Genomic DNA, 11,729 nt, shown 5'->3' with positions numbered 1-11,729 from the left:
ATTTGCTCAGAACTGTTTATATGGCAATGCTTGTGTCCTTCCCTAGGCTATAAATTCCAGAGGAGAACCCCTTTACTAGGACATCTTGCCCCCGCCTCATCGCACACACACTTCAGACACTGTCTTCGATAAGGAATATAGAAAAGGTTGTAAATGCTTCCTTCACTAGCATGCATTCATTCATGCATGCACTCATTTGACAAACATCTTATGGAGCACCTAGCCTGGAGCTGAGCCAGGCCTAGGGAATTCAAAGATACATGCTCTTTGAGATCGGCTCTTTGGTCTCAAGAAATTCACATTTCTAATAGAGAATACACAAACAATTATTTTATTAAGTACTTGTGCAATTTTAGAGTGATATGCAGAAGTATTAAGAAAACACAGAAGAGAGGGCGAAGGGGGGTGTGGCTGGGGGAAGTTTCCGGAAGGGGCGACGCTGGCCGGACGGTGTGGCGCGGGTGTGATGAGGAGAAAATTAACGAATTTCAGGGCCCCTTCCTGTGTCAGCCGCAGTTCCTGCTCCCTCGCCACTTGCATCATAAAACTGAAGCTTAATGTTCAACTAGGGATCCCTCCCGCGCCTAGAACTTGGAAACTGAGAACCAAGGGCAAAAAGACGGCGGAGCCAGCACTCCCAGCGGCTAGAGAGCCCCAGGGAGTCCTCGGAGGGGCGGGGCCGGGCTGGGGGCGGGGTCGGCTTTGCGTGCGCCAGAGCCGGCCGGGCCCGCCACTGGGGGCCGGAGCAGGAGCGGGGCGCGGATTGGTTGTATGGGTCCGTCGACCTCTCTTCATAGGCCGCGCAGGGCCGCTCGCGGGGCTTTGATTGGCTCACGGGGCGCCGAGTGGTCATTGGCTGCGATGGGTCGTCTGGGCGACTAGGAGGAAAAAGAGAAGGGGTGTTGGGCCTGGCGGGCTAACCCGGATTGGGGACAGCTGGCGGTTCCGCGGGGCGGTGTCCGGAGAGCTGCGGGGCCCGGGAGCCCGGGGTCCACGCCACACTCCCAGGAGGTGCCCGAACCAGCGGGCCGGCGAGGAGTAGCGGCCAGCGAGACCCGCAAGCCGGGACCATGGGCTGCTTCTTCTCGAAGAGGCGGAAGGCTGAGAAGGAGTCGCAGCCCGAGGGCGAGGAGGAGCGGCCGAAGCAGTACAGCTGGGACCAGCGCGAGAAGGTAACCGAAGTCCCTCGGCCATTGGTTTCGGCCGTCCCGAGCCGCTCAGCCGGGGTCCCTGGCGGCCCCGGAGGGCTGAGGGGGGCCGACCCAGCGGATGCAGTTCGCGCGCGCGCGTTCTCCTCTCTCTCACGCGAGTAGTTGGAAGTCGGGGGGGGGGGGAATGACTTTTGGTGGGGGGGGGGGAGCGGTGAAATAACAGCGCCGCGGAGGACTGTGAAAGCGCTGGAAGGCGCCTTCGAACTCATTGTCAGAGTCCTGGGGGCTTTCCCTCCGGTCCGAGGGCGGACTGTAGGGAAGGAAGCAGAGCCTCGAATGCTCCTAATCTCAGATCTGTTCATTTCACCCGCTGCGCGGAGCGGGGTTTTGTCCAGTCGTCGAGTTACACGTGGGACCGATTCTCATCTCTTTCGCCGCTCACGTTCGTTCTGTGGCTGTTTTCTCTTTTGTCTACCCCAGCGGGTAAATCTCTTTAGTGCCTAGTGGTATATTCTACTGCTGAATTTTCTGTTACCGAGTGGACTGTTGATTTTGCTTTCCCTCCTCCCTCTTCCAGTTCCCCGAAAGGAATAATGAAAAGCGGACCAGTCTTGGAATGTGTGTTAAGACTGTATGGTGAAAATAACCAGCATAAACCGGGCAGTACTTTACTATTGTTTTCAATGAATGAAAACGCCCTTCTTTTTACTTCGGTCTATAAGCCAGAAATGAGAAAGCTTTGAAATGTCCACTGGTGTTGCACAAAACACACTTAGTCATAAATTTCATAATGTTTCCTCTTTCTACATAGTTCTGCATTTGTGCTTAGTAAATTACTTTGATAGACTTCTCAATTATTTTTCTTTTCCAGAAAAAGATTTTTTAATAAGTGTTACGAACAGTTAACTCCTTGCTTAATGCAACTTATCTTTACCCGTGAATACTTTAAAGTTGGTATTCATGTTATGATTTCAGAGACCTTCCCACATGGTTTTCAATCGCCAGAATAATTTATTCATGTAAACTCAGTTCTCCAAGTGTCAGCTTTAAGAAACTGGAAGCTTTTTGCAGAATTTTGAGTCGCAGCTCTCTGTCCCATTTTTCACATCCTTCTTAGATTGCATGGTATATTTATTCTCTTATCTATACTTGATAGTATCATTTTATTGCCTAGGAATGGAAGGTGCTGTGATATCACACACAAATATTGCACCTATGATTTAGGGCACCTGGTTAAATGTTAGGGTTTCCTGGTTTCTGAGTTGGAGCCCCACATCGGGCTCTGTGCTGACAGTTCAAAGCCTGGAGCCTGCTTCAGATCCTCTCTCTGTCTCTCTGCCCCTCCCCTGCTCGCATTCTGTCTCTCTCTCCCCAAAATAAATAAACACTAAAAAAATTAAAGTTATTTGCTGGACAGTTTTTTAAAAGATTCATTTCCTCAGTCTTACTATTTCTATAATTTTTTTTAACGTTTATTTATTTTTGAGACAGAGAGAGACAGCATGAACGGGGGAGGGTCACAGAGAGAGGGAGACACAGAAGCTGAAACGGGCTCCAGGCTCTGAGCTGTCAGCTCAGAGCCCGACGCAGGGCTCGAACTCACGGAGTGTGAGATCGTGACCTGAGCCGAAGTCGGCTGCTCAACCGACTGAGCCACCCAGGCGCCCCTCAGTCTTACTATTTCTAACAATGCTCTTTAACCTTGAACTGTCTGCTATAGAGAAGCTTGTGTATTTGATTTTTATTTCAGCTTTTTGTTTTGAAGTCATAGGCTAAAACTAAAGTGCTTTTATTTTATTTAGAGTAGTCATGGTTGCCCTTTTGATTCATTCATTACTTCATAATAAATTGTCTTAAAGTTAACCTTTATTAATATAATGTTCAGGTTAGTTAGAATCTCATGTTAATTATTCTCCTTTTAGATACATGGATGTGTTCTGTGATTTTTTTTCTTTTGCTTTTTGGCTAAGTAAATGCATCGAAAAATACAGTAGTGGACCCCAACACCTAAGCTTTCTGCCCCATATGAGCATGTAATAAACTTTCAATTGTAGACACTATTTTGTGATCACAGGGAACATTTTGGGGGAACACTACTAGGTACTGTAGTTGTAGAGGTGGAAGACCTATTACTGGATATGTAAAATAAGCTCATGCCTCTGGATATGTGCATAATAAAAGTTAAAATCTTGAGGGGCGCCTGGGTGGCTCAGTCGGTTAAGCGTCTGACTTCAGCTCAGGTCATGATCTCGCGGTCCGTGAGTTCAAGCCCCGCATCGGGCTCTGTGCTGACAGCTCAGAGCCTGGAGCCTGTTTCGGATTCTGTGTCTCCCTCTCTCTGACCCTCCCCTGTTCATGCTCTGTCTCTCCCTGTCTCAAAAATAAATAAAACGTAAAAAAAAAAAAAAAAAGTTAAAATCTTGATCAAGTCATCTAATCAGAATTTTCTAACTAAATGAGCATTATATTATGAAAACAGTCCAGTTTTAAAATCTGTTGGGGGCACCTGGGTGACTCAGTCCATGAAGCTTCTGACTCGTGGTTTCAGCTCAGGTCATGATCTCATGGTTCATGGGTTCAAGCCCTGCATCAGGCTCTGCACTGATAATACAGAGCCTGCTTGAGATCTGTCTCTCTGCCCCTTCCCTGCTTGCTCGCTCTCTCTCTCTCTCTCTCTCTCTCTCTCAGAATAAATAAACATAAAAAAATTTGTTGGACTTGGGGTGCCTGAGTAGCTCAGTTGGTTGAGCGTCCAACTTCGACTCAGGTCATGATCTCACAGTTCGTGAGTTTGAGCCCTGCATTGGGTTCTCTGCTGTCAGGAGGAACCCACTTCAGATCCTCTGTCCCCCTCTCTGCACCTCCCCTGCTCATGCTTGCTGTCTCTCTCTCTCTCTCTCTCTCTCTCTCTCTCAAAAATAAATAAACATTAAAAAAATCTGTTGGACTGTTCGAGAAAGAGAATTACCAGCTTACATTTTGAGACAGTGGAGGTACCACATTTCCCAACATTACTTTTTTCTTTTTGGGATTTTTCTTTTTCTTTTGGAATTATTAGGAGTTCACTCTACGGTGCCTCACTTATGGTAGCCTACTAAATTTTATATGATTTTAAAGAATTTTTTTCTAGTTCCTTATCTCTCGTGAGGCCAGTTTGGGCTAGTGTACAAATGTTCTGGATTAGTCCAATGATACTTTTACTGAGTTTAGCATGGTCTTGCTTGCTCCTAGAAGACTTTAATTGTACCTTATAAGGAACAGAATGCAAATACGTCCCAGAGAACATAAGCGAGATAAGTTTTAAAGTTACATCAGACAATTACCATTCAATTATAGATGTAAAAACAAAATGCATTGCCTGAAAAATTTCCTTGCAACGTGGAAAAGTGGTGTCTAAATTTTTCCTTAGGTTGTGTAATCAGAGTATCTTTATTGAGAGGCGCCCTCTGGGTTTTGGGTTTTAACTTGTGTAATTGGGTTGGTCTTAGGGGACTGAAGCTAGGAGAAATTGTCTCAGGATGTTTGGAGACTAGGTGTTGTCATGGCAACTGATTTACTGTAATCAACAGTGTATGAAGCTTATTTTCTATTGCTGCTAACTTTGAAAAAGTAAAAAAGTTACTGTACAATTACTACATTGGCATGAGAAATATTTTCGGATTGTAACATCAGTTTTTTAAATCATTTGGAAAGAGGGGTGCCTGGGTGGCTCAGTCGGTTAGGCGGCCGACTTCGGCTCAGGTCATGATCTTGCGGTCCGTGAGTTCGAGCCCCGCATTGGGCTCTGTGCTGACAGCTCAGAGCCTAGAGCCTGTTTCAGATTCTGTGTCTCCCTCTCTCTGACCCTCCCCCGTTCATGCTCTGTCTCGGTCTCAAAAATAAATAAACGTTAAAAAAAATTTTTTTTAATCATTTGGAAAGAAATGCTTTTACCCTTGTTTATCTGTGTGCTGCCTCTCACAGTTAGACAAATTATTCTATATATATATATACACACACATATATATATCCATATATGTGTGTATACATGTGTGTGTATATATATGTGTGTGTGTGTGTGTGTGTGTGTGTATATATGCACTCCAACACCAAGGAAGACTCAAAATTCTAAGAATTATCCCTGCCCTTAATGAGCAGGCTGGCTTTATTGAGTTAAAATAGGAAATAATTTAAGTATAAACAAAGAAAAGAGGAGTGGTACAGAAAAGAAGTTTTCATTTTCTGGTTATTCATACCAATACTCTCCCTAGATGATAGAAATGAGGATTAGTCCTCTAAACAATGCTGGCCTAAGTATGAAATTTGTGAATTTGAGTATGAGCAACACATCTTGTATCCATTACACTTGTCTCATGTTTGGTAGAAATAAAACTAAACAAAAGCCTTCTACCAGGGATTCGAGTAACTGCGTTTTATTTGGTGTCTGTGTCGTGACCTATCCAATAAAACAGTCAATTTGTGTATTTCAGGTTCTTTGGCTATAAAATGGGACAGTGATAAAGAATTTTTTACTATTTAATAAGGTAAAGCCCTGGCCTGAGGGGTTAGACAACAGTGGTCACCTCTGAGGATAGAACTCAGACCAGAGATTGCCAGGGAGGAGGGGGACAGTGGGGGGGGGGGAAGCAGAACTGGTCTTATTATAAAGCAGATCATAATTCCTAGGGTTGTTCATCAGCAGAAGGAATGGCTTTGTGAGGAACTGATGTGCATATTAATCAAAAGATTCAGACAGTGCCTGGATGGCCACCTACTAGAAAGAAGCGTCTGCATTGAGGAGGGGGCTAGATGCTGTTTTTAGTGTTTTAAGTATGAACAGTGCATATTCTAGGTATCCATTGCTGCATACCAAACCACTGTAAAACTTAAGGGCTTAGAACAATGGCAAGTACTTATTTTGTTCGCAACTCTGCAATTTGTGTAGGGCTTAGCAAGGTTGACTCTCCCCTCTGTATGGCATCAGATGCAGCAGCTTGACTGAGGACTGGAAGATCTGCTTTCAAATATGGCTTAATAACAGAGCTGGCTGGCAAGTTGATCTGGCTTTCGGCTAGGAGCTCAGCTAGGGCTGAGGGCCAGGGGCCTCTTATAGTTGCAGCTTCCTTGCAGCGTGATGGCTGGGTTCTAAGGGCAAGTGTCCTAAGAGGGACTGGCAGAAGCTGCATGACGTTTTCTTTTCTCTTTTCTTTTCTTTTTTTTCTTTTCTTTTCTTTCTTGACTCTGAATTCTCTTTATTTTTTTTAATTTGTATTTTCCTTTTTTTTTTTTTAATATAATTGTCAAGCTGGCTAACATACAGCATGTACAGGGTGCTCTTGGTTTCGGGGGTTGATTCCCATGATTCATCGCTTCCGTACGACACCCAGTGCTCATCCCAACAGGCACCCTCCTCAATGACCGTCACCCATTTCCCTTCTCTCCCCTGCTGCCCCATCCACCCTCAGTTTGTTCTCTGTATTTAAGAGTCTCTCATGATTTGTCTCCCTCTCTGTTGGAAACTATTTTTTCCCCCTTCCTTTCCCCCTGCATGGCGCTTTCTAACTAGCCTCTTAAGTGATGTAGCATTACTTCTGCCACATTCTGTTCATGTTCAAGGGGAGGGGACCTCTTGGTGGGAGGAGTGTTAAAGAATTTGTCTACGTGTTTTACAAGAACAGTGCTCTAATCCCTGAGCTATGGAGCCAACCATTGTCTATGTGTTTTAAATCTTTTTTTTTTTAATATTTATTTATATTTGACAGAAAGAGAGCACGCCCGTGAGCAGGCGAGGAGCAGAGGGAGAGGGAGACAGGATCGAAATGGGCTCTGCCTTGACAGCGGGGAGCTGGATTTGGGGCTCAAACTCATGAACTGTGAGATCATGACCTGAGCCAGAGTTGGATGCTTAACCGACTGAACCTCCCAGCCACCCCCACATGTTTTAAATCTTTTACATGAAGTTGTTGTTACTGCTTTTAAGCGATAACTAGCTTTTTGTTTATTTGTTTTCAAAATAGCTTTATCAGTAATCAGGAAAATTAAAATTAAAATCGCAGCGAGATACCACCTTACACCTGTCAGAATGGCTAAAAGCAGAAACTCCAGAAACACCCAAGTGTTGGTGCGGATGTGGAGAAAAAAGAATCCTCTTGCACTGTTGCTGTTGGTGGGAATGCAAACTGGTGTGGAATACAGTATGGAGGTTCCTCAAAAAGATAAAAAATAGAACTACCCTATGATCCAGTAACCACACTACTTGGTAGTTACCCAAAATATACAAAAACACTAATTTGAAGGGATATATATACCCCTGGGTTTACTGCAGCATTATTTACAATAGCCAAATTATGGAAGCAGCCCAAGTGTCCTTCAGTAGATGAATAGACAAGACGTGGTGTACATATATATCAGCATATTATTCAGCCATAAAAAGAATGAAATCTTGCCATTTGCAGCAACATGGATGGAGCTAGAAAGTATAAGCTAAGCGAAATAAGCCAGTCGAAGAAAGACAGATACCATATGATTTCACCCATGTGTGGAATTTGAGAAACAAATGAACAAAGGAAGAAAACAGAGAGAGACAAACCAAAAAACAGACTCTTAACTATAAAGAACAAACAGATGGTTATCAGAGGGGAGGGGAGTGGGGATATGGGTGAAATAGGTAAAGGGGATCAAGAGTACACTTATCTTGGGGCACCTGGGTGGCTCAGTCAGTTATACGTCTGACTTTGGCCCAGGTCATGATCTCATGGTTTGTGAGATCGAGCCCCGCATTGGGCTCTGTGCTGACAGCTCAGAGTCTAGAGCCTGCTTCGGTTCTGTGTCTCCCTCTCTCTCTCTCTGCCCCTCCCCTGCTCATGCTCTGTCCCTTTTTCTCTCAAAAATAAATAAACATTTAAAAAATTTTTTTAAAGTACACGTATCTTGATGAACACTGAGTAATATACGGAGCTGTTGAATCACTATACTGTACTACTGAAATTAATATAACACTGTATGTTAACTACACTGGAATTAAAATTTAAAAAAAAATTAAAAATGTGTTTAGTCCTGAAAAGGACTAGAAATAAATGTCTAAATTTTCTAAAGTTTGTATAATAAGCACACCTTATTTTTTTTTTTGAGGGAGAGAGAGAGAGAGCACGTGTGTGCGAGAGCACCCATGAGAGAGGGGCAGAGGGAAAGGGAGAAAGAGAATCCTAAGCAGGCTCCAAACCCAGTGCAAGCCCTACATGGAGCTCGATCACAAGACCATGAGATCATGATCCGAGCCAAAATCAAGAATTGGTCGCTTAACTGACTGAGCCACCCAGGCACCCCAGGCACACCTTATTTCTATAATCAGATATATATGCAATGTATATAAATAGAAATATTAATAAAAATGTGATCTCTGGGACCAAATATATAATTAATGGATACCTTAAAAAACTAATATAGATTTCTACTTGACTATTGATTATAATTCTGTTCAAATCCGTACAAACATAAAACTAGGCATAAATCCCTTACGGTTATACCATTCTAAAATGATAAAATAAAAAGAAAAATTTTAAGCACATGTAAGTATAAAGCTAATTAAATTAAAAAAACAACTTTAATATTAAAAAGTAACTTTAATGAGATAGAATTCATCTACCATACAACTTATTCGAATTGTACAGTTCAATAGTTTTAATAACTTCACAGGGTTATGGTACCATCGCTATGATCTAATTCTAGAACACATTCATCTCCCACAAGATATCCATACCTATTAGTAGTTATTCCCACTTCTCCCTGCCCCCCCCCCACCGGAAACCACAATTTTACTTTCTATCTCTATAGATTTGTCAAATAACGCAGTATTTAGTCTTTTGTTACTGGCTTCTTTCATTTAGCATGTTTTTGAGATTCACCCATATTGTAGCATGTATCAGTACTTTATTCCTTTTTATTGGTGAATAATATTCCACACAATAGATATTCACTTATAAATTTTATTTGTCCAGGGGCGCCTGGGTGGCTCAGTTGGTTGAGCATCCGACTGTGGCTCAGGTCATGATCTCACAGTTTGTGGGTTTGAGCCCCGCATCAGGCTCTGTGCTGACAGCTTGCTCAGAGCCTGCAGCCTGCTTCAGATTCTGTGTCTCCTTCTCTCTCTCTGCCCCTCCCCTGCTCATGCTCTGTCTCTCTGTCTCTCAAAAATAAATAAATGTTAAAAAATTTTAAATAAAATGAAATAAATTTTATTTGTCCAGTTTATGTATCCATTCATCAGCTGATGGACGTTTGGGTTGTTTTCACTTTTGGGCCATTACAAATAATGCCGCTGTGAATATTCATGTACAAGTTTTTGTGTGGACATATATTTTTATTTCTCTTGGGGTCATCCCTAGGAGTGGAATTCCTGAGTCATATAGTAACTTCTGTGTTTAACTTTTTGAAGCTCTGCCAAGCTTTTTAAAAGTGTACCATTTTATTTTATTTTTCATGTTTATTTTTGAGAGAGAGAGCACGAGTGAGGGAGGGGCAGAGAGAGAGGGAGACACAGAATCCGAAGCAGGCTCCAGGCTCTGAGCTGTCAGCACAGAGCCAGACGTGGGGCTCGAACCCACAAATCATGGGATTGTGACCTGAGCCGAAGTCCGACACTCAACCGACTGAGCCGCCCAGGCACCCCGCACCATTTTCTATTTCTACCAGCAGTATATGAGGGTTCTAATTTCTTCACTCACATAAAATTTTGATAAAGAAGAAAAGCGCAAAGAGTGAAAAATGCATGGGACTGGGTTTTTAATTTGCATTCTACACACCAATATACCTCCTTGGTAGAGGCATTTAGCTTTTCCAGCTCTCAATTTCCTAGGATCCCTTCCAGTTGTCTGATTCTTTGAGCTTCTCGGGAGAGGAGAGGTAAGCATTGCTAGAAGCATTCAGGCAAATCTGGGTGAACAAAACCAATGTGATAGGCTGTAAGATTAGATTAGGTGATATGGAAAATCCTTTTCTTTTTTTAATTTTTTTAACTTACTTTGAAAGAGAGAGCGCTGAGAGTATGAATGGGCAAGGGGCAGAGAGAGAGGGAGAGAATCCCAAGCAGGCTCTGCACTGTCAGCGCAGAGCCTGATGCAGGGCTCAATCTCACGACCATGAGACCATCACCTGAGCCGTAATCAAGAGTTGGACGCTCAACCAATGGAGCCACCCAGGTGCCCCTTCTCTTTTTCCTTAAAGTTTTTTTTATTTATTTCATAATCTCTACACCCCACGTGGGGCTCGAACTTGTGACCCTGAGATCAAGAGCCACATGCTTTTCCAACTGAGCCAGCCAGGCACCCCAGAAAATCCTTTTCAATCCTAAAATTTCATAATTCTATTTTGTGGTTATATGTTTAGCAACATGGTGAGCTAATATAAATATAATGCTTCACCTTTGTCTTCATTGTACTTAAGATCAAAGTACTGGTATTTGTTATTTCTATAATTACATGGCACTACCATTTTCATTTAGGAAATAACCTTTCAGCTGTATAGCTATGTAGTCCTGAAATTGATTTAACAATGTTTAAATTTTAAGTAATTTTAGTTTAATTGAAGTGTAATTTACATACAGTAAAATTTACCCTTTTGAAGTGTACAGTTCTGAGTTTTGGCAAATGAATACAGTCACATAACTGATCACTACAATGGAGATATAGTACAGTTACATCAACCCCCCAAATTTCCTCATGCTCCTTTGCAGTCAAGTGTGCCCCTAGCCTCTGATCAGTTTTTTATCCCTGTAGTTTTGTCTTTTTGAGAATGTCGTATAAATAGAATCCGACAGTAACCTTTTGAGTCTGCCTTCTTTCACTTAGCATGATACATCTATTTATTTATTTTTTATTAATTTTTTTTAACGTTTATTTATTTTTGAGACAGAAACAGAGCATGAACGGGGGAGGGGCAGGAAAGAGGGAATTACAGAATCCGAAGCAGGCTCCAAGCTCTGAGCTGTCAGCACAGAGCCCAACGCGGGGCTCGAACTCACAGACCGCGTGATCATGACCTGAGCCGAAGTCGGACACTTAACCGACAGAGCCACCCAGGCGCCCCAGCATGATACGTTTAAAATTCATCCATGTTGTTGCGTGTATCAGGAGTTCCTTTTTATTGTTGAGTAGTATTCCGTTATTTGGGTGTACCATGTTAGTTTATCCATTCCCCAGTCGAGGAACATTTGGGTTGTTTTCAGTTTGGGTAATTATGAATAAATCTATTATAAACATTTGCAGACAGGTTTTTGAGTGAACGTAATTTTTCATTTCCTTTGGGTGAATATTTAGGAGTGGGATTACTGACTCATATGGAAATTGTATATTAAACTTCATAAGAAACTGCCAAACTGTTTTTCCAAAGTGGCTGTCCCAGTTTGCATTCTTACGGGCAATGTATGAGAGATCCAGTTGCTATGCCACCAGCACTTGTTATGTTCAGTTTTTCTTTTTTTTTAAATCTAATTTTAGCCATTCTAATAGGCATGCATTGGTGTTTCATTGTGGTTTAATTTGCATATCCTTGATGAGTAATGATGTTGAGCATTTTTCCATGTACTTATTTGCTGTCCATGTA

General features: G+C 42.6%; 1 protein-coding gene across 1 annotated transcript in view; it reads left to right on the top strand.

The window, feature by feature from the left end:
- The first annotated feature begins 852 nt into the window (after positions 1–852).
- RP2 (RP2 activator of ARL3 GTPase) overlaps positions 853–11,729 on the top strand; it is a 49,890-nt gene continuing 39,013 nt past the window's right edge. The window contains exon 1 of the mRNA XM_019417603.2: positions 853–1,172. Within this exon, the coding sequence (XP_019273148.1) occupies positions 1,071–1,172 (102 nt within the window). The 5' untranslated portion in view covers positions 853–1,070. The remainder of the gene's footprint in view (positions 1,173–11,729) is intronic.

The sequence above is a fragment of the Panthera pardus genome, unplaced genomic scaffold, assembly GCF_024362965.1.
Source record: "Panthera pardus isolate Hobbes unplaced genomic scaffold, ASM2436296v1 HiC_scaffold_27, whole genome shotgun sequence".
Taxonomy (NCBI): Eukaryota; Metazoa; Chordata; class Mammalia; order Carnivora; family Felidae; genus Panthera; species Panthera pardus.
This window is presented reverse-complemented; position numbering and strand designations above follow the sequence as displayed.